We start from the raw sequence: 27,203 nt of genomic DNA, 5'->3' as shown, positions 1-27,203 counted from the left end.
GCAGATATTCTCCTAGAAACATAGTTAAGACTTTTTTCTTCAACCAAAATTGATTTCTTGGGAGTCTTTTCATATTCAGTAATTTTCTTGACTATTTCCTCCCTTTGATCATGACCATAGGCGAGTTTAGTATCTGAATCTTTTCAAAGCAATTTGTCCCAAAAATTACAATAGAATACTTGATATATGGCAGGAATTTGTTGGGTATCATAGCCTATTTCTACTGACCATTGATGGATCCAAGGGATAGAGAATTCTATGTAGAAATACATTTGATCAATAGTATTGATCTTACAAATATGTTCTAAAAGATATAATTCAATTAATAAAGGTGAGGATTTTTTCCATGAATGGTAAAGAGGAATATTCTGGAGGTAATATTTTAACTGTGGGTCTGTACTGAGTCCACTATTGGATAAACCAATTTGGAATAGGCTTTTCAAATATTTTAGCAGAAATTTTTATAAACCAAGTGTGTTTGTGGTTATAATTATTATAATATAATACTTGAGAAAAGGCTTTAATGTAATCACAATAGGTGAAATTTGCAAGTGTTTGTCCTATTGGCTCCATTGGCATGGATTTTTGAGTCATTGATGAAATACCCCATTCTTCAATAGGAATAAGTTTTTTAATTACTATTTTGGAGTATCCATGTACTCCTGAGGTAGATTCTCCGAGGGTGATGTGATCATAATTCGCACTGAATGTTTGAACTAATATATGTTCATAATAAGTCCGGGTTTTATATGATTCACTAGTGAAATAAACGTTGGAAGTGAGATAATTTCTGAGTATTCGCCATGCTTCTTCAGAATTCTTTTGATACCATTAATAGGATACCATTAACAGGATCTAACTAGGCTGAGTATTAACAGGATTTCTAAGTATTAAAATAGACGTTGGCATCTCTGATACCATTAACAGGATCTCACTAGGCTGAGTATTAACAGGATTTCTGAGTATTAAAATAGACGTTGGCATCTCTGATACCATTAACAGGATCTCACTAGGCTGGGGTATGCCACTCAGCCTGCCAGATCATTAATAGTATGGAATTACGCCAAAGTCGGAAAATCGAACCAAAGCACCAATCGAAATATAAAAGAATTTCAAATAGTTTAATGACTGTATGAAATCTTTTAACCAAACAAGGGGCCTGTCAGAGATTTAATAACCTTATGTTAAACCCATGTGTCTAGAAGTTCTAATTGTGCAGAAGTCGCCCTTTTCATATCAATATAACAGGATAAAGAGGCACAACTTACTAGACGTAGTCACAGAGACAAAGCTAACATAAGTGTATTGAAATCGACTGTACCACCATTTCGGAACTAAGTCAAGAAACTATAGAAAAATTTCTTTATATTTTGATAGAGTCTGGATCTTTCATAATTACCATGTAAGCAAAGTTAGACCTTCAACATAGATATAAGAAGTCTTTTAGCCGGACATAGTCACGGCTGGACAAGGGTAGAAGTTGTATTAAATGCGTACAATTAAGAAAGTAATATGTACCTTGATAGCCGGAAGCAAGGCCGAAATAGTAGTAAATAGTAGCTTCTTATTTATTTAATCTTCAAATATATTACAAAAAGAGATGTAGAGAGAGGGGAGAGCTTATAAAAAGAGAAACAAAAGAAGAAAACTGAAGAACTCCTGCCTCTCTAACAAGAATGAGGTTTCTATAAATAATAAGAAAGCGAATCTTGCACAGTAATAGATGGGTCCCTGTGCACAGTGATTTTACTATTACATAAGACTTTATTCAGCATAAAAACTAGAGGGGCCTTATGTCGAGGTCAGATAGTCATATCTTGTCTTTGCCTTTTCATTTCTTGATGAATGCTTCAGCTTTTTCAATAATTTCCTCATTTTCTATCAGAATTTCTGGAGGTTGAGAATCTGTAACATCTTCAGTGTTTTCTTCGGTACTGTTCATTGAGATATCTGAATTTTGCTAGACAGTTTGAAGTAATTTATCTCTTACTTTTGATAAATATTCTTCTATCATTTGCATTTTATTTCCATCATGTGTAGATATTCTCCTAGAAACATAGTTAAGACTTTTTTCTTCAACCAAAATTGATTTCTTGGGAGTCTTTTCATATTTAGCAATTTTCTTGACTATTTCCTCCCTTTGATCAGGACCATAGGCGAGTTTAGTATCTGAATCTTTTCGAAGCAATTTATCCCAAAAATTATAATAGAATACTCGATATATGGCAGGAATTTGTTGGGTATCATAGCCTATTTCTACTGACCATTGATGGATCCAAGGGATAGAGAATTCTATGTAGAAATACATTTGATCAATAGTATTGATCTTACAAATATGTTCTAAAAGATATAATTCAATTAAGAAAGGTGCGGATTTTTTTCATGAATGGTATAGAGAGGAATATTCTGGAGGTAATATTTTAACTGTGGGTCCGTACTGAGTCCACCATTGGATAAACCAATTTGGAATAGTCTTTTCAAATACTTTAGCAAAAATTTTTATAAACCAAGTGTGTTTGTGGTTATAATTATTATAATATAATACTTGAGAAAAGGCTTTAATGTAATCACAATAGGTGAAATTTGCAAGTGTTTGTCCCATTGGCCCCATTGACATGGATTTTTGAGTCATTGATGAAATACCCCATTCTTCAATAGGAATAAGTTTTTTAATTACTAGTTTGGAGTATCCATGTACTCCTGGGGTAGATTCTCCGAGGGGACTGTGATCAAAAGTCGCACTAAATATTTGAACTAATATATATTCATAATAAGTCTAGGTTTTATATGATTCACTAGTGAAATAAACGTTGATAGTGAGATAATTTCTGAGTATTCGCCATGCTTCTTAAGAATCTAATATTATATTATATATGTAATGTAATATATTATTTTTACTACTAATAATAATTAGATTACATAAAGTTAATATACAACGTTTTATATAATTATTTTTTAAAAATAATTATTTAGTTTTTATCTTTTTTTAATTTCCAAAACAAACCACATGTGGTTGGTTTTTAAATATTTTATTAGTATTATTTAAATTAAAAACAACCACAAGTGGTCATTTTTTAAATTTAATTTTATTTCGTGATTTCAATAAAAACTACCACCAGTGGTGGTTTTTAATTAAATTAATTAATAATTTTTTTAAAAAAATAAAAACCAACCACAAGTGGTGGCTTTTTTAAAAATATATTTTTTTAAAAAAATAATTTAAAAAGAATTTTTAAAAACCGACCACTTGTGGCCGGGTTTTTGAAATATTTTTAAATTATTAATTTTTTTAAAAACCGTTTGTTATTTTTTTTTAAATTTTAATTTTTAAAATATATAATAATTAATATAAAAATAATTATTTATTTTGATATTTTATAATTATAAAGCATTTTTCATAATTTTAAAAATAAATCAGCTACAAGTGATCATTTTTTTTTTCGACCACATTTTGTGGTCGGTTTTTCCTTTTTTTTTAATAGTGTATAGTTTGTCCGTTGGACTACTCAATATTAATTGGAAGTTTTCTCTTTAATAGAGATAGAGAAAAAAAATAACAAGACAATCAAAATTCTCTTTTCCTTCTTCTATTGCATGTTGAGTTATTTCTTTTTTGATAAATAAATCTTATTAATTAGTTTCTGACTCATAAGTTTTATTGGTAAAGCTTATTGAATATTAGGAAATATAATATATTTTAGCTGATAAAATATATTTAAAGACAGTGTGAAAAACACACGTTAAGCTAGAAAATTTTCATAATTATCCAATATTTTCAATAAACTTGTTCAATTAAAAATTAAGAGATAGACCCTTCAAACTAGACAATTTGGTTTCATAGTTATTATAGAAACTATGGAGCAAAGATGGTTCGAAAAACATACAAACTCCTATTGCCCATCGAATTGCCAGTATGAACTTGGGCCGTAGTTCCGCAATACATTGATATAATAAAGTACCCTTAATCATGTCAACCTTTGACATTATATTCGGCCGATAAAATCATATAAAGTAGATAAGATAAACAATACTATAGAGCTACTTGTACTGTTTAACTTGATTTAAAAGTTGTTAAATACTCAAGAAAGTCTAGAGGAAAGTTACGAGCATTGCGTTAATGCATAACTTTCATATCAAGGTTAGCATGGTTAATGATATTTGTCCAAGTGTTAATTATACGACCTTAACTGTCAAATACAAACTACATTTTGAAATGTTCCTGCAGATTTTGCTTGTGTTTAGTCTTTCCCGATTGAAAAACATATAGGAATTTCTTATAAAATGAAAGAATTATGTTTATCGGATTAGTTTCTTGATAGTCTTTGTTCTTTTTGTTCTGTGCCAGTGATTCCACTATTATTAGTGAGGAATAATGGAATAATTCCTTTATATTTATAAACATAGGAGACATAATTTATATGAATATAATAAGTCTTGCTTGGGCTGCATTCAATGAGATCTACAAGCACTTTTGCAACTCTCTCTTCCTGAGAGGTCTTTTTTTTTTTTTTTTGACTTCTTCAAAGGGCAAAGGAGGTTTTCTAAGTTCTCGCTCGCTCGAAAGGATATTAGCTCATATGAAACCTTAGTTTCGCTGAATTTATGAGGCCACGTGAAAGAGAATTCAAACTTGTTCTATTTTTTTGAAAATTCTAATCCATTTGATATTCGGCACCCTTTTTCAACACCATTTTACTCATCCATTTTTGAAAACTCTAATCCATTTGCGCATTTTGCTCATCAACATTTCTAGCAATTTTGTCGATTAATTCTAACTCTTTATTTGGAATTTCTCTTTCTTCTTTGGAATCTTTTTTTTTTTATGGGTACCTCGAGTGCAGCCAAGGTGCGTTTGTACTACTTGCACAAGTCATGAGCAAATTCATCTTTGAAAAATCCAACATTACTTACACAGCAACTGTCGATGTGGATCAACAATATTTCGTGGAAGAGGATCAATGATTTTTCTTTTGGTTCAGCATGTCCGTTTCGAAAGTGCATGTAAACTCTCCCTGTCATGTTTATGTATAAACTGCTTTACATACCAGCAACTCTTAACAGATTCCTGAATTTCTTGAAGCTGCAAGAATATGTCCTCAGACTTCATATATAGCCTCATTCTTCAAAGACTGAATCATTTTGAAAAGAACAAAAATGCAGAAATGAGTGTGCAATAACGGACCAATTACTGAGACATTTTGCAAAAATCACTCCGAGTAATATATTATCTGCTAAAGATAGAACCGAACAAGAATTTTGTGTGTATAATCATGTACTGTAATGTTGAATGTTATCAACTTCATGTACATAGACCAAATAATACCATACAAGCAAAAATTCCTAGATTCATGAAGATATAGAACAACATTTAAGTTATTATATTTGCATATCCAACGATTATTCGAGTGTTACATATCAGATCTGGCCTATGGACAAATATGTAAGCATATGTTTCATGCTTGTTTGAGTAATAATAATGAGATTTCCCAACATCGTGCTATACAAGTAGTTAGGATTTCTAGAAGAAGATGCCGTTCAAATTAAAATTGTTGTCACTTATAGAACATTCAAGGAGGACTTGTCATAATAATTAATGGAATCAATAAGCATAACTCGTTACAGAAGCTGGCCAGTAAGTATCACCAAACCACAGTATAATCAACATCAAATTAACAAAATATCCGTTAGTATGAACTCGGACACGAGAGCACAGAGGAAACAAAAAAGTCTATTATTAACATATATTTTTCTGCGCGAGCTTGTATACTTGAATCTCTCTTGATAGCTTCACAAACACACACATATGGATGCACCTATTCTATGAATTCCCGACAAACATCAATGGTAATTTAACAAGGATTTTGCATATCGTCGAAAACCTTTCAGCTTACCACGGTATGTAGCAGGAGGATTAGATCACATGTACAGTTATGTCTAAATGTACATATAGCATGTTAATTTGTCACATCTTTAACTTACGTATTGATCTGATCCATCACAAATGAGCTAATTGAACGGAAAGCCGAGGCGAGGAAGAACTTAGCTTGTATATGGAGATCTGTTTCTTTCAAAAATATATAGACACTGGGATTTAGGTCTCTCGTCTTTTGTTATCTCCTCAGTTAGTCAGTTGTAGTACGCATCCATGAACACAACCTCAGTATATAAATCTAGTGTCAGCTAAAATAGACTAATAGTCATAACATGTTTGACCAAGCTTTCTTGGTAAGCTAATTAAAAACACTTATTTTAGAAAGTTAAGGTGTGTAGCCAAAATTTAATAGCTGAAGTTGTTTGAAGAACTTTTGGAACCTTGACCAAGCACAAATTACTGCTTTAATATTGGTACAAGTACTTTTTAAATTGATTAGCCAAACATGAATCGCTACACATGAAAAGTACCTTTTCGAATAGAATTTTTGATTAAAAAATACTTTTCAAAATAAGCAAATTTTAGAAGTTTGGTCAATCATCACCATCATATATATCCAATATAATTACACAAATAATCTAAAAAAAATAGTTTGTATGCAAATTTTACCTTCTAACTTGAAAGATAGAAAGATTATTCCTTATAGAAAATCACACTATAAAAACACGAAAAACACTACACATGGTGGAAAGGGGAAGTACTAGAGGTGGCTAAGGTTGGTGCAAACATAAGACTAATTTCAACTTGTAATGTCTTTGACAAAAATTGGTCCCAATAGCTAATTAAACACTTTAATTTTGTGAATGTACATCTACACATCTTAACTCATTTGTTTTTCTTTTTATGTGTCATCCTTCGACTTGCACAATGTTTAATAAAAAAATAATAACTTTTAAAGCTTGTACTATAATCCTTAACTATTTATATGACTACAAATAATTTCATTAAGGATAAAGAGGTACTCTAACGTTAATCTTTTTTTTTAATTGTAATAAGGTGACATTTTTTTAAAAACATTTTTTTTTTTTTTTGAAAAAGCGCCACATGCATGAAATTGAAATGGAAAAAGTATAATTTTTTCATCCACCTAAATTAATCTTTTTCATGCTTACTTGGTGTTTACCCCAATCCTACATAACTCAATCTAAAAAGGAAAAACACCAACTCCAAATAATCTTTAGAACTAAGTTAATGAAACCCCAAATTAGGGATGGCAGTTGGGGTCAAGATGAGTCAAGATCTATTTCGATTCAAATTTATTTGGATCAAAATGAATTAAATAACTAGATGTTATAATTTAATTATTTTATTATTTTTTAATAAATTTTTAATATCGAATAAAATTAGTTTTTTTTTTAATTATAGCTATGTACTCTATAACATATTAAATAAGGTATTTTTTTTAAAAAAATATTTAAACAATGTTTTTCAAAAATCAGTTTCAATTTAACAAATATTATGTAATTTTTATGCTAATAAATAGGTGAGGGAATAACTAATTCAATTTAAACTGGTTCAACGGGTTTGTTTGATTTTGATTTTGACACCCCTACCCCAAATTGACTCAACTCCGGTCAATATTCGCCAAACCCCATCTAATCCCTAAGAAAAAGAAAGAAAAAGAAATACGTACGTGTTACACATTGTGACTTGTAATGTTCCATGAAATTCAGCTAAATGGGACCCACTAAGCCACGTGCAATAGAGAATCCAGCAAGTACCACCTCTTTCAGCTCTGTTCACTGTTTCACTTTTAGCCTTTTCAAACAACAACAACAACAGAAATTGGTAACACCAAACCCCTTTTTCTCTCTTTCTACAAATGACGGAGGAATTTTCAAATATACTTTGTAGATGACGACGCCTTTATACGCCGTCGCCGTTACCGTAGTAAGCGTGTTCGCTTACATTGAAGCTCTTGGTGGCTCCGCCTCCACTCTTGCTATTACCTACGGCGGCGGCACCGTTACTATATGTGGTATAGTTGCTAACCAGCCAATACAAAGAATCTATTGTTGGAGAGATGGAGATAATCAATCATCTATGGCTACACCTGTTTTACCTGACGTCTCCTTCGACTTCATCGCCGGTGGCCTCGATGGCTTCGTCGGTATTCGGTCTGGTGGATTTTCTCTACTCTACTGGAACAACAGTTTCATTCCCAAACGGTTGTATTACAGTAACTCAACGTTGTTGACAGCCGTTACAATGGGTGAAACCCAAATTTGCGCAATCAAGGAGAACAACACTACCCAAAATGCTACCTGCTGGAGAGGCGGAGGCGGAGGCGGAGGCGGAGGCGGAGGCGATTCGAGAAATGGGTCATTAGCATCTTCTCAATTCATATCAATATCATCTGGGTCTCAGTTTTCTTGTGGTGTTTTAGAAAGCTCGAACAGGGTTGTCTGTTGGGGAAATGGTAGTAGTAGAGGTGATGATATAGCTGCAACTATCCAATCTGGGTTCGGTAATGAAACGACGGTGAACATATATGCTGGAGGAAGGCACGCTTGTGGGGTGAGTACTACCGGATTTTTAATTTGCAGAGGTGATAATAGCAATGGTCAATTGGATGTTCCTTCTAATTTGTTGTTGTCTAACGATTATTTTGGATTAGCTTTAGGAATGAATCATACTTGTGGAATTCGGAATGTGAATCATACCGTGATTTGTTGGGGTGGAAATGGTGCATTTTCAAGAAATAATAATGTAACAGAACAAGTTTCTTTTGAATCAGTCGTAGCCGGTGTAGATTTTACATGTGGATTGACAACAAATAATTTTTCAGTCTTGTGTTGGGGTCCAGGTTGGACTAGTAGTATGTATCCTCAAGGGGCTGTCCTTCCTTTACCAACGATTCTTCCAGGTCCGTGTGTACAAAGTAATTGTACTTGTGGTATATATCCGCAGTCTCAAAACCTTTGTTTTGGCAGTGGCAATATTTGTAGGCCTTGTGATTTCTTAAGTTTAGCACCACCTACATCACCACCACCAGCTCCACCACCACCATTGGCGCCTTCTTCGCCTTCGAGGAGGCTAAGAAGGGGTTTATTAGCTTTTGCCATTGTTGGATCAGTGGGGACTTTTGCAGGGATTGCTAGTATAATTTATTTTCTGTGGGCTGGTGGTTGTTTTGGAAAGAAGAAAGTTCATAATTCAGTTCAACCTACTATTACTGCTCCTACTTCTACCGGTGGGCAATTATCCAGTAGTAGTCGTCCTGTTTCAAGATCATCAACTCTTAGGCGTCAAGGGTCGCGGTTGATGAGGCGTCAAAGGAGTGGAACTTCTTCTAAACACACAGACAGGGCAGAGGAGTTTCTGTTTACTGACCTTGCTGCAGCTACAAACAATTTTTCTCTAGAAAACAAGATTGGTGCTGGTAGTTTTGGAGTTGTTTACAAGGGAAAACTACTGGATGGTCGTGAGGTCGCGATCAAACGTGGTGAAACGGGTCCAAGAACGAAGAAATTTCAGGAGAAAGAAAGTGCATTTGACTCAGAATTGGCATTCTTGTCTCGCTTACACCACAAACATTTAGTTAGACTTGTTGGTTATTGTGAAGAAAGGGATGAAAAGCTTTTAGTTTACGAGTACATGAAGAATGGAGCGCTTTTTGATCATTTACATGATAAGAACAATGTGGAGAAGAGCAGTAGTATAGTGAATTCTTGGAAAATGAGGATCAAGATTGCATTAGATGCTGCACGAGGCATCGAATACCTTCACAATTATGCAGTTCCGCCTATAATTCACAGGGACATTAAGTCATCCAACATCTTGATCGATGCAAACTGGATTGCAAGAGTGTCTGATTTTGGATTATCACTAATGGGGCCAGAGTCTAATCGTGATTTCAGCAGCAGGCCAATGAAGGCTGCTGGCACAGTTGGGTATATTGATCCCGAGTACTATGGTCTAAATGTGTTGACAACAAAGAGTGATGTGTATGGACTCGGAGTAGTGTTGTTAGAACTCTTGACAGGAAAGAGAGCCATATTCAAGACTGAAGAGAATGGAGGTGCGCCAATGAGTGTGGTGGACTTTGCAGTACCAGCAATTATGGCTGGAGAATTGACAAAGATTTTGGATAACCGAGTAGGGCAACCAGAGCCAAGTGAAGAAGTAGAAGCAGTGGAATTGGTGGCCTATACTTCAATGCATTGTGTGCATTTGGAAGGTAGAGACAGACCCACCATATCTGACATTGTTTCTAATTTAGAGAGAGCTTTGGCTGCATTTGATGATAGCCATGGCAGCATCTCTAGTGGTCCAATTTCCTTTATTTCTGACTGATACCACGCACTCTGATTCTTTTCCTTGGCTAATTTGTGTGATTATATTGTTTTTACTAGTGTAAAGGGTATTATGTTCATTCTAACACGACATCTGGTGAATTTGTAAACTGCGACAGTCGAACAAGTTCTACAAGAAATTCTTTTCCTCCCAGAAGGTTAATAAGTCTCCTCTTTTTTACTATCGTATTTGCATACTCTGGTCTGGCAGGGGAAGGGGAAAGATATAATTAATCATTTGGTTTTTGCTAAAGGAGAATTTTTTATTACTGGCATTACAGTTATAGCTAGTGTTTCTAGTATCTGGTAGAAATTTGGTCTTAAAATTTTATATTTAAATTCTTGACAATTCAATGTTGAATGCTTTGGCATAAAGGAATATTGAATTACATTAGATTGTTCAATCATGTATGTAATTTTCTTTATTTTAGGCATTACGTTATCATGACTTGATCTCTCACAAAAACAATTCTCATAATTCAAACCAAGACTTTGCTTGCCTTTGAATGTGGAGGGAGGATCTCTCGTTCATTTTACAGCCTTCAGGGAGGTATTATACATAATATAAGTTTTAAAGTGGAATTAAGAGAGTTATGGTTATTGCAACTTAGCCTTGGAAACAACCTCCGACAGAAATACAAGATAAGACTGCATATAATAGACCTTTGTAGTTAAGTCCTTTAGTAGGAGTTTTAGTACACCACATTACTTTTTTTATTATGGTTGTTGCAATTTGTGCCCTGATAAAAGGATAAAATATAGCCCCAACCTTACTGAGTGAATGTAGCTAGGAAGTCTAAATAGACGTACCGAACCCAGAAAGTGGTCCAACATTTTGAAGTTTTCCGCTTTTGACGATTAATTCCTACACGCTGGGCAAAAACTAGATGAGAATTGACTTTCAAAATTAATACTCCGTCCATCAATACTTACTACTGTTGACTTAGCACACGAGAAATATTTCTCATATATTATCTTTTAAATATATTAAATTCAATGTCAGGGGAAACGAATGAAGTGATAAATCTATATATAATTAAAAAGGGAGGATAAAGTTTCTCCATTTAACCAAGTGAAAGCATTAAACATTGACACATGTAATCTATAGTTAATTAGTTAAGAAATAGCTGTTGCATTAGTTGTTTGCAACGTTTCCGTGAATTTTCAGATTTCAGATTCACATTTTCAGTTAATTCACAATTTTATATTTTTAGTTTGAAAGTTTGTATGTTAGTTGGTTATAATTGTTACCCCTTTACACATTAATATACTACACTTTAAAAATACAAACTTCCTATACTATTTTTTTATTTAACAAAATTGATTTTGAATTTAGATTATGTAACTGCACTATTTTTCTTTTATGATCATAACTACACTATTATCAAGAACAACTTACAAGTGCAAGCATACACAGTTTATTACAAATCTCTTACTTGAAATTCACATTCACTAATTAAAAATTCAAATAAATTCAAATTACATCACATAAACTGCTTATACATATAGTATATTGGCATCACTTCAATCAAATTCTGATTATGATGCAACCTCCTCATTGAACCATATGTCATTATATATATAATATCCATCTGCATATAATTATAAAAAAAAAATCATATGTTAGTAATTCATATTACATTATGTTTTAAAAATTTTTCAAAAATTAAAAATTCAAATAAAATCAAATTACATCACATAAACTGCTTATACATTTAGTATATTGGCATCACTTCAATCAAATTCTGATTATGATGCAACCTCCTCATTAAACCATACGTCATTATATATACAATATCCATCTGCATATAATTATAAAAAATATCATATGTTAGTAATTCATTATTACATTATGTTTTAAAAATTTATCCCAAAATTTTATATTTAACTATGTAGAACATATATAATCGAGTTTATTAGTTGAATTACAAAATTCATACTATAAGAACATACTGCGCTTCTAATATTAAATCATAATTAAAAATTAAAAATTAAAAATTCAATTTTATAACTTCTTATTTAACCGTGCTAAAAAAAAAAAGATTTGATGGCAAAAGTCTACAACTTTTAGATAATGTCTACAACTTACAAATAATTGTAAAATCTTTTGTATAATTAACTCTATAAGTACTCTTTTATCACCATCATATGTATCCAATAAACGTCTATCTATTCTATGTAATACACAACCAATCCTTCTTATCCTTTATTGTAAACTTCCCTTAGTTTCTTCCCCTTCATCTATAAATTCAACTTAAATTCTACATATATTCTCTTCAACTCTTAAATTCCCTACAGTATTCTACAGATTCCTTCACATACTCATTCTAACATTGTTTCCATCTTAAACAACTTCAATATTCTACCAATTCCTTCACATACTCATGTAAACTTCGTTTCCTTCTTAAACAACTTCAATTCTGTTAATCTTTACCACAATCTACGTAAACCTATATACTCTTATAAAAAATGACAAATTTCATCAGCGACATAACAACCACAAAAATGCACTAGAAGTTAAATGTCTTGGTTGTTCGCCTATGGAAAGTGAAAGATCGCTTTAATCCTGATGCTTTGTACACAATTAAAATGATTCTGTAGGATGAACATGTATCCAACAATTTCTAATTTATTTATATATTTATATTTCTATTTCTATCTTATACTAATTCATTAATCAATATTTTAATTTTTTTTATAGGGTGATCGGATACAAGCTTTAAGATGTAGTTCTGTGCTTAAACAATTCAAATCTAATATCAAAGAACGTGGGTTATATGTTATGAAAAATTTTATCGTATGTAAGAATGCTACTAAGATAAGGGCCACAACTCATAAGTTGAAGCTTAGTTTTACACAACGAACAGTTGTTACTGAAAAAACTGATCCATATTTTTCAATGAAGTTCTTTGATTTCCGACCTTATTTGTACTGATAAATAAGGTTTCTGTGAACGAATTAGAATTATTTGGTAAGCAAAATTACACATCAACATTCACTGAATGTTACTTTAATTGGGGATGTAATATTAACAAATGTAAATATTCTAGATATTATTGGAGAAATCATTAGTTTAGGTCGGATACAAACTCACAATGCTGGGGGAAGTTATAGGAAGTTCATGAATATTGAACTTGAAGATGCTGAGTAAGAAAAAAAATCATATGTTGATTATTTATAAACTTATATTATAATATCAACACAAGTTCTATCTTACAACTTCTTTTTGCAGAAACAACAGGCTACCATGTACTTTTTGGGGAGAGTCTGTTGAAAAAATTATTCCTCAACTTCTAACTTCTAATAACCAACCTGTTATTGTTGCTCTACAACTCATACAAGCACATAAATTTTAAGGTAATAGTTATATTGAAATTTATTTAATAAAAAAATTCACTGTATCTTACATATATTTTGTGACAGATTTTTATACCGTGTGCAACACTTGGAATGCCTCTAAGTTGTGGATTAATCCAACTGATGTTCAGTCTAAAGAGTTTAAAAAGTTGTTAAATATATCTTTTATATCTTCTACACACACACATATATATATATAATTTTTTCAAACTACAAAGTAATATATCCCTGTCATGACTTACATTTTCTTAATTTACAAAGTAATATATCCCTGTCATGACTTACATTTTCTTTCTTTTATGTATGTAGGCTACTTACTGTTCGTAATAGTAACTTTGACAGAATAACTCATACCATCTCACAACAAAGTAATTCTGTGTTGGATAAATTATAAAATGGCACTTTACAAGTCAAGACAATTTCTAAGTTGTTAGAGATTAGTAAAGTGAGTAATTATGTTACTCATGCCATCTTACTATTGTAGTTGCTCAAATTTATTTACAAATGCAACAACAAAATCTGTTACACATCAAAAGTCCTACCAGACCATATTTTTTTCAAATAAGTCTGTTTCCTTTTATCTATACTCACATATTTTTTTAATCTTTAAACAGAAAGGTTCACACTGTTGCATTGTTGCTACTGCTGAATTGTTAAACCTACATAATGGGTGGTCTTATACTGGATGATATAAGTGTCGAAAAAAAGCAAAAAAAATGAAAAACATTTATGTTTTCTCAAACAAAAAATGTAATCATGAAGATTCCACTATGATTTACAGGTAAATATACGAACTTTTCAATAATACTTTATAACAAACTTTTATGTTTAAAGATAAATAAATAACTATTCAGGTACAAAATTCAAGTTACGGTTATGGACAATACTGGCTCTATTTCACTGATGATTTGGAATACTAATGCCATGTCTCTAATTGGCAAGTCTACAAACGACTTGAAGGAGAAATTACTTCAGGTATATATAATACATAGATTTTAATAATTATGTTGGCTATTAAATTATTTACTAACATATATTATTTCTAGAATTCTGCCAATGATGATGGACCTTCCTATCCAATGGAACTGAATAATATTCGACAAAGAAAATTTAATTTTAAGGTAATTGTCAAGAACGAAAACATTCATTTCCATGATGAGGTGTACAGTGTTGTTAAGATTCTAGATGATGAAGACTTGATCAAGAAATATTCTCCTAATGAATCTGATATCTCCCGTGTATGTACACTTTCTTCATAAAATCTAATCATTTCATATATTTTCATACTTATTCTTTTCTAAACTATTTTTATAGGACCATGACTTCACCAGTTTTCAAGAATTTTATGGTCAAAAAGATTTCAAGTAATTCACCAAAGACTCTGTCATTTTAACTCCTTTGAAGACTTATGTAAAAAGGAAAGATCTTCCAAAAAAGCTAAATCTATCATAGTTGATGAAGATGTCCATTGTATTCGATCAACAACAAGATCCACAAAGACGTTAAAAAGAAAAAGAAATCTTCATCTGCTGCCTTTAAATGACTTCCTCACAAGTTATTTCTGTAGTATAATACTTTTATATTAATCTAGTAGTTTCTTAATATTAGTGACATTTATCATAAGTTATTTATATCATGTTAATGTGATCCATTTCACACCCCTTTTATTACATATAATTAAGTGTTTTTATATTCTATCTATACTCTATGATCTTCAAACACAATTTTCAACCATTTGTTACATAATTTATATGTCACACTGTCAATGTGAATATAAAAAAATCATGCAGGCAACAAGCTTTTATTATTAAATTTTATCTAAGAAAATTATCAATACTTTTGAAATATGAATACTTGAGAAATAATCGATTTCAATAAAAAAAAATATCAATACTTGTGAACTAACCGGTGCACCAGAAGTTTCACTTTAACCAATTATAAGTTCTGAACTTGCTGCTCAACTGTAACATCAATGAAGCATTGTCATTTTCACTATATTATGATATTATAAGCATCAGCAGGTATGATAATTTATGTCGGAGATATACCAGAAACCATGACCTATAATAAAAAAGATATAAAGACATACTCATACATATTGACAAAATCAATAGGAGGTTTCAGCTTTTGCTTCACCACAGAGAAACCCCACTTACTAATACGAGCCCAAAGTAAACCACATGTATTAGACCTCTTCACAACATCCTTCGGTCAGTTTCCCAGGAAAGAAACATCACCCATTCATATCTGTAGAACAACAAAAGTAAATTGTTATATAAGAAAAAAATAAAAAACTCAAAATATGAGAATAGAGCAACTGTTATGGAAGCTTTATCAAAGCCCAAAATGAGCTTATCATAGTTTTTCTTTTTAATAATTAGTAGTTTATGAAATCTTTTCATACCTTTGCAAATGTCAGTTTATGAAAGAATCATAACAGGAGTGAAGTGCAACAAAGGAGGTTTTTTCTTTTTATATAATCATGGAGAAATTGGGAAGACTTTTATTCGAAGGACTTTATCTTCGGCAGTAAGATCTAAAGGAGACATAGTCTTAACAGTTGCGTCAAGTGGGATTACATCAGTTTTATTACCCGGAGGTCGAACAACACATTCAAAATTTGCTATCCCACTCAATGCGACTGAAGATTCTACATGTAATATAAAACAGAGCAATTCTCTTGAAAGTTTGATTGTGAAGACAAAGTTAATTATTTGGGATGAGGCACCAATGATGCATAGCTATTGTTTTGGAACTCTTGACAAAACTTTAAGAGATATTCTTAGATTTGAAGATGTATCTAATTTAGATCGGTCATTTGGAGGTAAAACAGTAGTTCTTGGTGGTGACTTTAGAAAAATTCTACCGGTCAGTACAAAAGGTAACATACAAAATATTGTAAATACTATCCTTAATTATTCATATTTGTGGGATGACTGTCATTTACAAAAGCTAACAAGGAATATAAGGTTAGAAGGTAATCATGAATCAGATTTGAATGATCGGACGAAATTTGCTGATTCGATTTTAGCGGTTGAAGATGGTATGATTGGCGATTCAATTAATGGAATTGGACAAGTTCCTATAACTGATGATGTTCTTATTAGTAATTGTTAAGATCCTATTTCTTCCACTGTCAACAGTACATATTCAGTCTTTCAGGAGACACATTTACAGATTTGGAACAAGTACATACTCCTGAATTCCTAAATACTATAAAATGCTTCGAAATACCAAATCATGCTATCACTTTAAAAGTTGGTGTACCCGTAATATTTTTGAGAAATATAGATCCATCTTCAGGGCTTTGTAATGGAACAAGATTAATTATCACAAGAATTGAAAATTGGGTTATCGAGATAAAAGTCTTATCAGGACATATGATTGGACAAAAGATTTTCATACCTAGAATGTCACTGACTCCGTCTGATTGAAGAATACCTTTTAAGTTTCAAAGAATACAGTTTCCAATAGTTGTATCATTTGCTATGACTATCAATAAGAGTCAAGGACAATCTTTATCTCATGTTGGGTTATATTTGAAGAAAGCAGTTTTTACACATGGCCAGCTATATGTTGCACTATCACGGGTGACAAAAAGACAAGGATTAAAGATTTTGACATATGGTAATGAACGAGAAGTTTCAAATGAAGCAACTAATGTAGTTTTTAAAAAAGTTTATCGTAATTTGAGTGTAAATTAAAGCTAATCTGATCCAAATTACAAATCAGGGCTCAACCAATATCATCAATTTGTTGAGGGTTAGACTTAGCTTTTTTTTTAATCAGTCATATAGATAATAAAAGTTATTTTTTGTTGCAATAAGTGTATAGCATAAGTTAGTTATTATGTAAGTTTTTTTATAACTGTTTAGCCTTTTTGTTTATTCTCTTTGTACGTTTTATTCAAGTATTATAATAAATTTTTTATAGAATTAGAGATTATTTCTACATATAATAAAATTATAGACTTTTTAAGTAATTCCACAAGTGGGGTTTAGGGAGGATAGGATGTATGTACACAAACATAAACTATCTTTGTAAGGTACAGAGTCTGCTTCCTAGACCCTCGACTCAAAACAAATGTATAGGATGTGGGTTTTCTTCTTGTGATTGAATATTTATGAGGGTTTTCTTTCTTGTTACATATCAAACTAGAAATGGCATCTAGAATACAGAGGTGCATGTGTTTCTTCCATCGTGTAAGATATAATCTTATGAATGATACCCAAAACTAAATTGACACAAGTTAAATTAATCGAACTGCAATTTACCTGCGTAAATATTGACAAGTGATGCATCATTCAAGTAGTCAACTATACTTGATGAAAGAATAGCAATTAGCAGGCAAGAATAGCAATAGCAGGCAAGAAGTGATGCACTTCAAGCCGGACATGTAAAAAATAATGGCATCTGTAAGTTTTCAGAGCACAAGTGAGTTCTAAGAAATAACGCAAATACTTTCATATTACATTAGAATATTTAACTAGATAATCAGTATTTCCATTAGACAGGAAACTTGACCTCAAAATCAAGTTGAAATAATAGACAATGTGATTGAAAATTTGTCTAGGTTATCCTTGAAGTCTTATTTACATTCAACATGTTTCAACCCAAACACTAAATATGCAAATGGGATATTAACATCTACAAGAATTAAGACATGGCAACACATAATACTAGGAAAAAATTATCCTTGAATTTGCATACTCTATACACATATGATCTCAGATTTTGAATTAATTGAATCCCAATACATAAAATTTATTTTCCAGTAATGGGCTAAATCTTTATCCTTTCACTAGCTAAAGCTACATATCAATGTATTATGTAAGAGCGTTCACATTTTATATTTGGTAAAACATATGTATCTTATAAACAAACACTCATAATCTGAACTAACAAATGAATATATGCTTTACAATCTGATGTCGTCAATTAATTCAAGTTTGAATAACACACATTATATCTGAGATATCTAGAAAATATGGCCAAGTTTCACTAAGACATAGTTCTTACTATTAATCAGTTAACTCACGTTCAGTTTTTGAGATCATTGCAAATTTGTCTCAAATCTTTATACTGGAGACATCACATCAACAAAGTGAAACAGATCAGCTAGCTATACACCTAATGACACACTCTAAACTAATACATAGTAGCTAAACTATTTGCAAAATGCAAATCTTACTATCAATAGAAATCAATACAATTAATACAAATTTAAATAAGTAAAATCAATGAGTGAACAAGAAGCACGCACCTCTACAGTCCTCTCTTGAAGAAGTTTGCTTGGAATAACACCAAATCGTGCATACCGACTCAGGTATTGGTTGATCTGCAGGTTATGGCAATAGATACATCAACCGTAGCATCTATATAATAGATAGGAAGCAAAAGTCTACGTAAAACATTATTACTTTCACATTGCACCTCAGAGGCTGCATATTTTGTAGGATGAAAATAATTAGTTTTAACACACTGTCACTATTAATCATTGATTCAGACAAACAAAGCATTGCCATAACAACATTGAAGTCTGAATATATAGGTTCAGAGATCAGAAATCACAAGAACAACTCAAGGTACATTCCAGGACACATAAGTCTTCAGTACAAATTAACTCAGTCCTAATAAAAAAATCAACAATGCAAGATAATACATGAAGCTATTACATATTAATGTGTGGGTGTGTAGCTTGCATGTTGAAGCAATGTGCAAAATCAAACCCTATTTGTGTTAGATCAATGGACTTATAGTTGTTATATGTTAGAATAAATAAGCAAGTTCCTGCTAGATAGTCAAATCAACATGTTCAGATGAAAGGTTTCAGCTAAAAACATCATGCAAATAAATTATAAGTCATATAAAGAAAAATATTACCACACCTTTCTGCCATTATTTGGATGAATTCTGTTGGGTGCAACTGGATCAATATCTTTAAGACGGTTGTAAGCACAATTAAAATCCTTGCTCAAAAGTTCAACTTCAAGATCAGTTTGCTCATCTTCTATAGAGAAAGAAAGAGAATAGTATCTATAACATTTGGTTCCTGAGTAAGCAAATTTAGACGAAAAACACAGACAACTTATTGTTTACCTTGAGAGTCGCTTAAGCAATTATCCTCTACATCTTCAACGAAATCATCAAGAAGGAGTGGACTCACATGAGCCTGAATGAAAACAAATCAAATCCAGAAAACTATAACAAACACCCGACAGTTAGGAAGAATTTCAGGAAAGATGAAAACAGAATTCAGTAAAATAGCAAAAAAGGAAAGACAAACCAAAAGATTTAGCTTCTTGGCACCATACTTATAAACAGAAAAAAAGAGTACCAGTGAGGAGTCTATTGCAAATTTTAGGATAATTCATACTCTAAGAGAAGGATTTTACTATCAGTTAACAGAGTCTATTGCAGATTTTAGGATAACTCATACTCTATGAGAAGGATTTTACTATCAGTTAACAGTGTTATTAAAAGCTAAACAAAGCAAGGAGCCGATCTAAGAGAAGAATTTTACTATCAGTTAACAGTGTTATTAAAAGCTAAATAAAGCAAGAAACCGATGTGAAGCAAGGTCTATCATTATTAGTAGATATGCCTTAATATATGCCATGCAATCATAGAAACAAAATTATAGGAGTAAGAAGATACCATTAACATCATCATATAGCTCCAAATCTTATATTAATCAATAATTTTTTTTTGATTTTATATTTTTCTCAGCTCAGCTGCATCAAATGTCCAATTTCACTTATATGTTCGAATTAAAGAGGAAAAAAATCACAAGAAAAGGAGAGCATACCAGAAATTATAGAGACCATGAAATCAGATACTAATTGACAAAATTAGAAGATTATTTTTCAACATCGATAAAAAATTTAACAACAAAATCATAGCTTTCAATTGCACGCTCAAATTAAAATTTTAAAAAAATCACAAAAAGAGGAGAATTTGTCAAACTTTACTGAGACCATTTATCAAATACTGGCGAATGTCTAGAGAATATTTTTTGACATCTACAAAAAATTCAACAATAAATAAACCATAAATTTCACTTGCATGTTCAAATCTAGAAAGAGTAAAAGAAAATCACAATAACAGGAGAACTTACCAGACATTACGGAGTCTGCAAATCAAATACCAAACGACATAAATAGAGATTATTTTTAAAGATCTATGCAAACTTAACAATAAACAACTTAGATTGATTTGAAGAACCAACAATAAACAAGTCGGAAAACTTCGATAAAACTAAGTTAGAAAAAAAAAAATCTTAAACGTTTCAGCTACCATTTTCTGGAAAATTTTTATCATGGTTGAGGCACAACCAACAATAGTTGGATGAGGCCACCTTTTACTTTAGACATGTGTATTTTGTGGGTCCCACTTTTCAGCCCTCATTATTTCTCCATCATTTATTTATATTCACCTTCTTTTTTCATTTCTAATGCTATTTATTTTTATTCTTATTTTTTTTAGTTTTTTCTATACCTTTTTTCTATTTTTCTATTTTTCACAAGTATTTTTTAGTACTCCCATTTTACATGGAAGAAAAAAAAAGGATCGATACTGCTATTATCTTCTTTTGCGCTTACACAAATTTACTTTGATTTATCTTTTTTATTAATCTTGCACCCATAAACTAAATTGATTAAAAATATTATTTTCTTTTATTTCGTTTAGTTATTATATTCACTTTTTTCACGTTCATTAGGAAAATACTCAATAAATACTAAGTATAGTTTACAATTATTCTTATTCATTTTAAAAAATAAAAATTGAGTAGTATTAACAAGAATTACTTCCTTACTTTTAAGGGTATATATACTTGAAAATAATTATCAACTTTAATCTTGAATTTTTAAAGTGATAATTTTTTAAAACTAAATGACAATTAAAATGATGCGACAGTAGTAATCTTTATAATCAAAAGTATGAAATTTTAAAATATTTTATTTTATATCTCAAGAAATTAGACCTAAACTCCAAAGGGGACCTCAAAAAAATTAAATGATATAAGAAACTCTCACAAAATTTAGATCAACAATAACTACTAAATAAAGGCAAAAGTAATGAGAAATTTAATAAACATAATAACAATTAATTTGTTTTTTTACAGTACTTTCATCATAATAACTTTTATTCTTGTATTTATCAAATTTGTTTTTGAAAATATTTTTTTTGAGTAAAGAGTTTATTAGAAATATTTTTTTTACTTTTTTACAAAGTAGAAATAAGTTTATATATATTTGTATTTTTCACTGACCCACTTATATAATTACATAAATATTTTATATAATAAGAATATATAAAAATTAGATCCAAATTAATATGAGTCCATTCATATTTAACAAAGGAAAACGACACTATAAAAACTAAATTTGAATTAGTATTATTCTACTCGTTTCTATTTATAATTATTACTCCTAATAAAGAGAAAAACAAAACTATAAAAAAAAAAGAGAGAGAAAATATAAAAAGAGGTAAAAGAAGAGAACGAAACACTGAAACCAGACCAAGAAAGAAAGAAGAAAGAAATTGGGGAGAATATGCTGACACAAGATCTCACAAAAGACACTTGTCAAAAGTAAAGATGCCTCACACAACTAATGTTGGTTGTGCCTCAACCACAATAAAATTTTTCCCATTTTCTGTTCCAATTGAGTACATAATATATTTTTGTTAAAATTATCTTTGAATTTGGAGGTTGAAAATATTGATGAAGGTGAATAGGAAACTTTTTGTACACAAAATGCTGACAAAGGTACTTTCCCAAATCTAGAAATGTCTATATGAATAATATAATGCTTTTTTAATATGAAATGGACTTTTTTATACATATTTTTAAAATATGAGCTGTACTTTCATTTTACTTTTGGATCAATTTATCTCATATAAAATATTTCTTGAAGAAGAAACATTATAATATATTAATTTCTTATAAAAAAATGCTAATACACAGACACTCGGGGGTTTGGGCCATTGATGACAAAAGAGTTTTAAAAGGAGGTGTAGGTGACACAAGTCTTAATTATTAGTTGGAGGTGACAATTACTTTATTATGGATTAAGAAAGTTGAGGAAGTTTGAAAATAACCCATAAATTTTTAAATTTACACTTTGATCTCAATGTTTACCTAAAATAATGAAAAATGGAGGAAAAAAAGGCGTCTCTCATCCGTTGTTGTTTTTTCTCTCTTAGCAATTTTTGTTGTTCATTGTTTCTGCTGCTTTATTCATCATCTTGTACTTCATTATCATCTTTATTTTCTTCTTGGCGGTCATTTTTTTTTTTTGTTGTTGTTGGTACAGCGTTACTGCTGTGACCTGACCAATTTCTTAGGTCAAATTTTATTTACTACATCATTTTTCACTTTGGCATTACTTCATAGGTGACTTTGGTAAGTAAAATTATGATTTTTATTCGTATTTGTCATCTGGGTACACTTCTGTTTTCTAACAATGGATAGAACCCCGATCATGAATCCAGCATAAGTGCCCACAATTTAAACAGATCAATCATCTGGTGCATCAGATGAGTAATCTGTTGCATCAAAAAATTTATCTGTTGCATCAGACTGTTTATCTGTTGCATTAGAATATTATCTGTTGCATCAGACGTTATCTGTTGTATTAGACGTATTATCTGTTGTATCAGGATGTTTATCTGTTGCACCAGACTAATTATCTATTGCAACGAATGATTAATTTGTTTGGAACAACACAAATCAACCCCTGCCACAAACCCAACAGATAACCAATATGTTTCAACTCTTGCTATTGCTACTGGATTCAAAATTATTCCTTACGTCCAATTACCCGTCCCAAATTTTCTAATTCGATTTCTCATTTTACTTGTCTTTTTCATTAATCAAGAAAAGATTAAAAAAAATCCATGTTTTACCCTTTGCATTAATCACTTTTTCTTCAAATTAAAGTGGAAACACCATTTAATAGGGGGACTATACGCCGACCGACGTTAAATCTTTCTTCTCTTATGAAATTTAGATTGAATAGCAAACAATGGTTATTTCAAACACGTCTACTGTCCCACCAACTGATCAGTGGTTTATGGTAAACTAGACATGCTATTAATTATTTTTCTTAATCAATGTGACATCTCAATTTGGGATGAGTAATTTGAGACGGAGGGAGTACGAATTAAAACGACAGAGCCAAGCAACAAACTAGTCATCTATTGAAACAAACTATTTATTTATTGAATCAGACTTTTTATCTGTTGCAACATGAGTAATCTGTTTTGAACAACACATCAGCCCCTGCCATAAACCCAATAGATAAATCTTGCTATTTCTACTGGATTCTAAATTATTTCTTTTTACATCGAATCGTCGACATATTTGTTGAGATGATAATAGACAGAATGAAAATTAAATATGGATTAAAACGTCAAAGATCAAACATAATTTTTTATTAAATAAAAACAAATAAAAATACATATAATAGACTAAAATAAAAACAATAATCTAATTATTATTATTATTATTATTATTATTATCATCATCATCACCATTGCCAGCCGGCCAATCTTCAACCAGAAGTAGCAAGGTTCTTCTCAACCTGAGTATCTCGCGGAGCATTCTTGCTCTAACTCCTCCCAGTTCCCATTGCAGGTCACAAACTTGATTCCAAAGTTCATTCACGGCATCTTGCAGAAAAGCAACGTCCCACACTGGGTCAGCCATAATCTTCTAGAGTGTAATATGAAAGACTAGATGCAATAAATAAATAGAGTGTAGTTGAATGAACGATTGAGTAATGAGAGACGTATTTATAGAGGATTGAATTTGAATGAGAGGCAAAAAGGCACGACTAATCACCTCCATTCATTAATTACATTTTTTATTAAATTAAGAAAATAAATATTGTGATATAAGTCATGAATTTTCAGATTATTATTATTAATTAGTTCTTTTGAAGAACCGTTTTTATTGAGTTGTGGCAACAGATTCTATATCTATTGCATCAGATAACACATCTGTGACAACAAATATATTATTTGTTACAACAAATATAAAATATGTTGCATCATATAACCTTCTGCTGCAACATATAATCTAACTGTTCGTCTCCATTTATTAATTACATTTTTTATTAATGTGAAAAGTAATGACTTAATTAAATTAAGAAATATTGTGATAAGTCATGACTTTTTAGATTATTATTATTAATTAGTTCATTTTAAGAACCATTTTTATTGAGTTGTAATGACAGATTCGATATCGGTTGCATCAGATATATCATCTGTGACAACAGATATATCATCTGTTGTAACAATAGTGAACCTGTTGCATCAGATAATATATTTGTTGTAACATATAATCTACTTTTTTTTTTAAAAAAAAAACTATCATCATATCAATAATCCAAATTAGCTTACTTTTTTTTTTTTATTTTAACACCTTTTAAAATTCCTTAATAAAATAATAACCATTTTATTATATAATAAATAATTTTAAAAAATAAATTCAAAAATAAAAATGGTGAAAAGTCACGATCAGTTATTAAAATTAAATAACCGTTCTTTTACGGTTATAAATTGTGTTTATCATTTATTTCCTTATTATTTATTTACGAAATATTTTTCATATTGAATAATCGGAAAGTCATGTCTTTTCTTTTTCACCCTCTCAATAACAACAATAACCCCTTTTTATTAATAACCACCAGGTGCAACATATGATCTATCTGTCATAGCAGATTAACCTCTGTTGACACAAATTGCTCAATTCCTACCACCAATCATCGACATGTTGAGAACAAGAAATAAATAGAATGATTATTAAATACTAAATAAGAATTAAAAATTCTAAGTTGACATCAAAATGAAATGAATGTTTATAGATTTTTGAATCCCTTGGGTAGATCCGATATACAAAAGGAGGAAAATACATGAGCTAAAATAAAAAATATTACCTAATTATTATTACTACTATTATTATTATTATTGTCAATCAGACATTTTTCATCCGACAGCCTTGCTACGAAGTCAGTCAAATCTCTTTGGAGTTCATCAAACTGCCTTTGAAGTTCACGCAAGGACTCGATATGAATATTCTTGTACGAATCTGGATCATCCATATTTGTAAGGAAGGACCTATTTATAAATTATTTTATCTCAGAAAGAAAAGAAAATTACTTTAAAATAAATCTAACAGATGGGTAATCTGTTGCAAAATATATTCTTTCTGTTAGATAACTTACAAACAACATACTGGCAATCTTTTGCAACAGATGTATATATCTATTTGATGTCTGCAACATATTGATCAACTGTCGTAACAGATGTCTCCAATTGTTTGATAATATAAACAGATGTGTCATCTGTTGCAACTAGCTAGTCATCTGTTTATTTAATTTAAGTCATAGATGGGATAGGAAGAATAAGGTGCATGCGGATGGATCCAGTATCATATATGTGGGAGTTAAGTATGTATTATTGATAAGGTCATCGGGACAACACACACAAAGTGCAATGTATTTATGAATATAGTTTTTAACCGATTAGGCATTGATCATTCAAACAAGATCTTGCATTGTACCATTAAGTTTGATGGGATCGAAATTGATAAGGCTGAGGATCTCATGAAGATGGTGCAGATACCCTGTTACGAATTACTGATGGTTGTTGCTCGTGTTTATGTGTGTCAAGTTTTGAGAAGGGATTAATATTTATCGTCACTGTAGAGAACCAATAGCGATTGGACTTAACTTTAAGTGTGCATTGAACCCTTAGAGGGCCCTCGAAGCCTCGCACTGCATCAAACAAGAATAAAAAACCAATAAAAATTCCCCTGGCCAAAATTTATATGGTTGGGTTGCTCACTCGGGGTGATGATTATATGCTAGAAGATGCGGTAGGAGAATGCCTTCGAGGGAAAATGGGTGGTTGATGGAAGACTATATCATCTGAGAGCAAATTAAAGAATAGACATAGGGTAAAAAGTAACTTCTAAAAAATCTGGACGATGGAATTATCTTAACAAATGCGAAATCTGAATCAAGTGCAAATATAAAAGTGTATCCGATAATGTAATTTTGTCTGTTGTCTCTCTGAAAGAAAAATAATATAGATGGACACTTTGCTAGGGAGCTGTGTGGTCGGGAATATCACCTAGGTAAAAAATAGGAGAAGACCAACAAAGCAGCCTCATGGGCATCGAGGGTTGAAATGATGTTCAGCAAGTCTAGAAAACTTACGCCAACAACAACTACAGTTAAAATAAGGAAGCTAAGTGAAAGAGGCAATTTTTGAATTTTAAATTTCATCCCATGCCTTCTTGTTTGTGTTTTCGATCAGGTACACTACCGTTGACCTGATCGGAACCATAAATGAGATTGAAAGACAAATAGAGTATCATTACTACCTTAGCAATATGAATTAATTGATTGTGTTTTCTTGCCTTAGCATGCTTTCAACATTCCTTGGAGATGATGAGATGCTTGTTGCAGTATGTGAATTCTGATAATTTTCAAGCTTGTCTCCAGCTTGCTAATTCTGTATTCAATCTGGTCGTTGCCATCTTCCAAGTTGGTAAGGAATTCCTCATCGCTCGATCAGGAATACTACCTTCAAAGTTGTGGCATTCTAGA

At 31.1% G+C, this 27,203-nt stretch overlaps 1 protein-coding gene and 1 long non-coding RNA gene across 2 annotated transcripts; one reads left to right on the top strand and one right to left on the bottom strand.

Annotated features, from left to right (window-relative positions):
• The first annotated feature begins 7,591 nt into the window (after positions 1 to 7,591).
• Positions 7,592 to 10,393, top strand: LOC107872814 (putative serine/threonine-protein kinase-like protein CCR3). Its single transcript, XM_016719430.2, has one exon. The coding sequence runs from the start codon at positions 7,787 to 7,789 to the stop codon at positions 10,226 to 10,228; it is 2,442 nt and encodes an 813-aa protein (XP_016574916.2). The 5' UTR covers positions 7,592 to 7,786; the 3' UTR covers positions 10,229 to 10,393.
• An 8,446-nt stretch (positions 10,394 to 18,839) lies between these two features.
• LOC107874841 lies at positions 18,840 to 20,820 on the bottom strand. Its single transcript, XR_001675612.2, has 4 exons — positions 20,702 to 20,820; positions 19,684 to 19,756; positions 19,473 to 19,594; positions 18,840 to 18,922 (listed from the first exon to the last, which is right to left on the bottom strand). It is a non-coding gene; the product is annotated as an uncharacterized LOC107874841 (long non-coding RNA).
• Between the last annotated feature and the right edge of the window lie 6,383 nt (positions 20,821 to 27,203).

The sequence above is a fragment of the Capsicum annuum genome, chromosome 6 (genome assembly GCF_002878395.1).
Source record: "Capsicum annuum cultivar UCD-10X-F1 chromosome 6, UCD10Xv1.1, whole genome shotgun sequence".
Lineage (NCBI taxonomy): Eukaryota > Viridiplantae > Streptophyta > Magnoliopsida > Solanales > Solanaceae > Capsicum > Capsicum annuum.
This window is presented reverse-complemented; position numbering and strand designations above follow the sequence as displayed.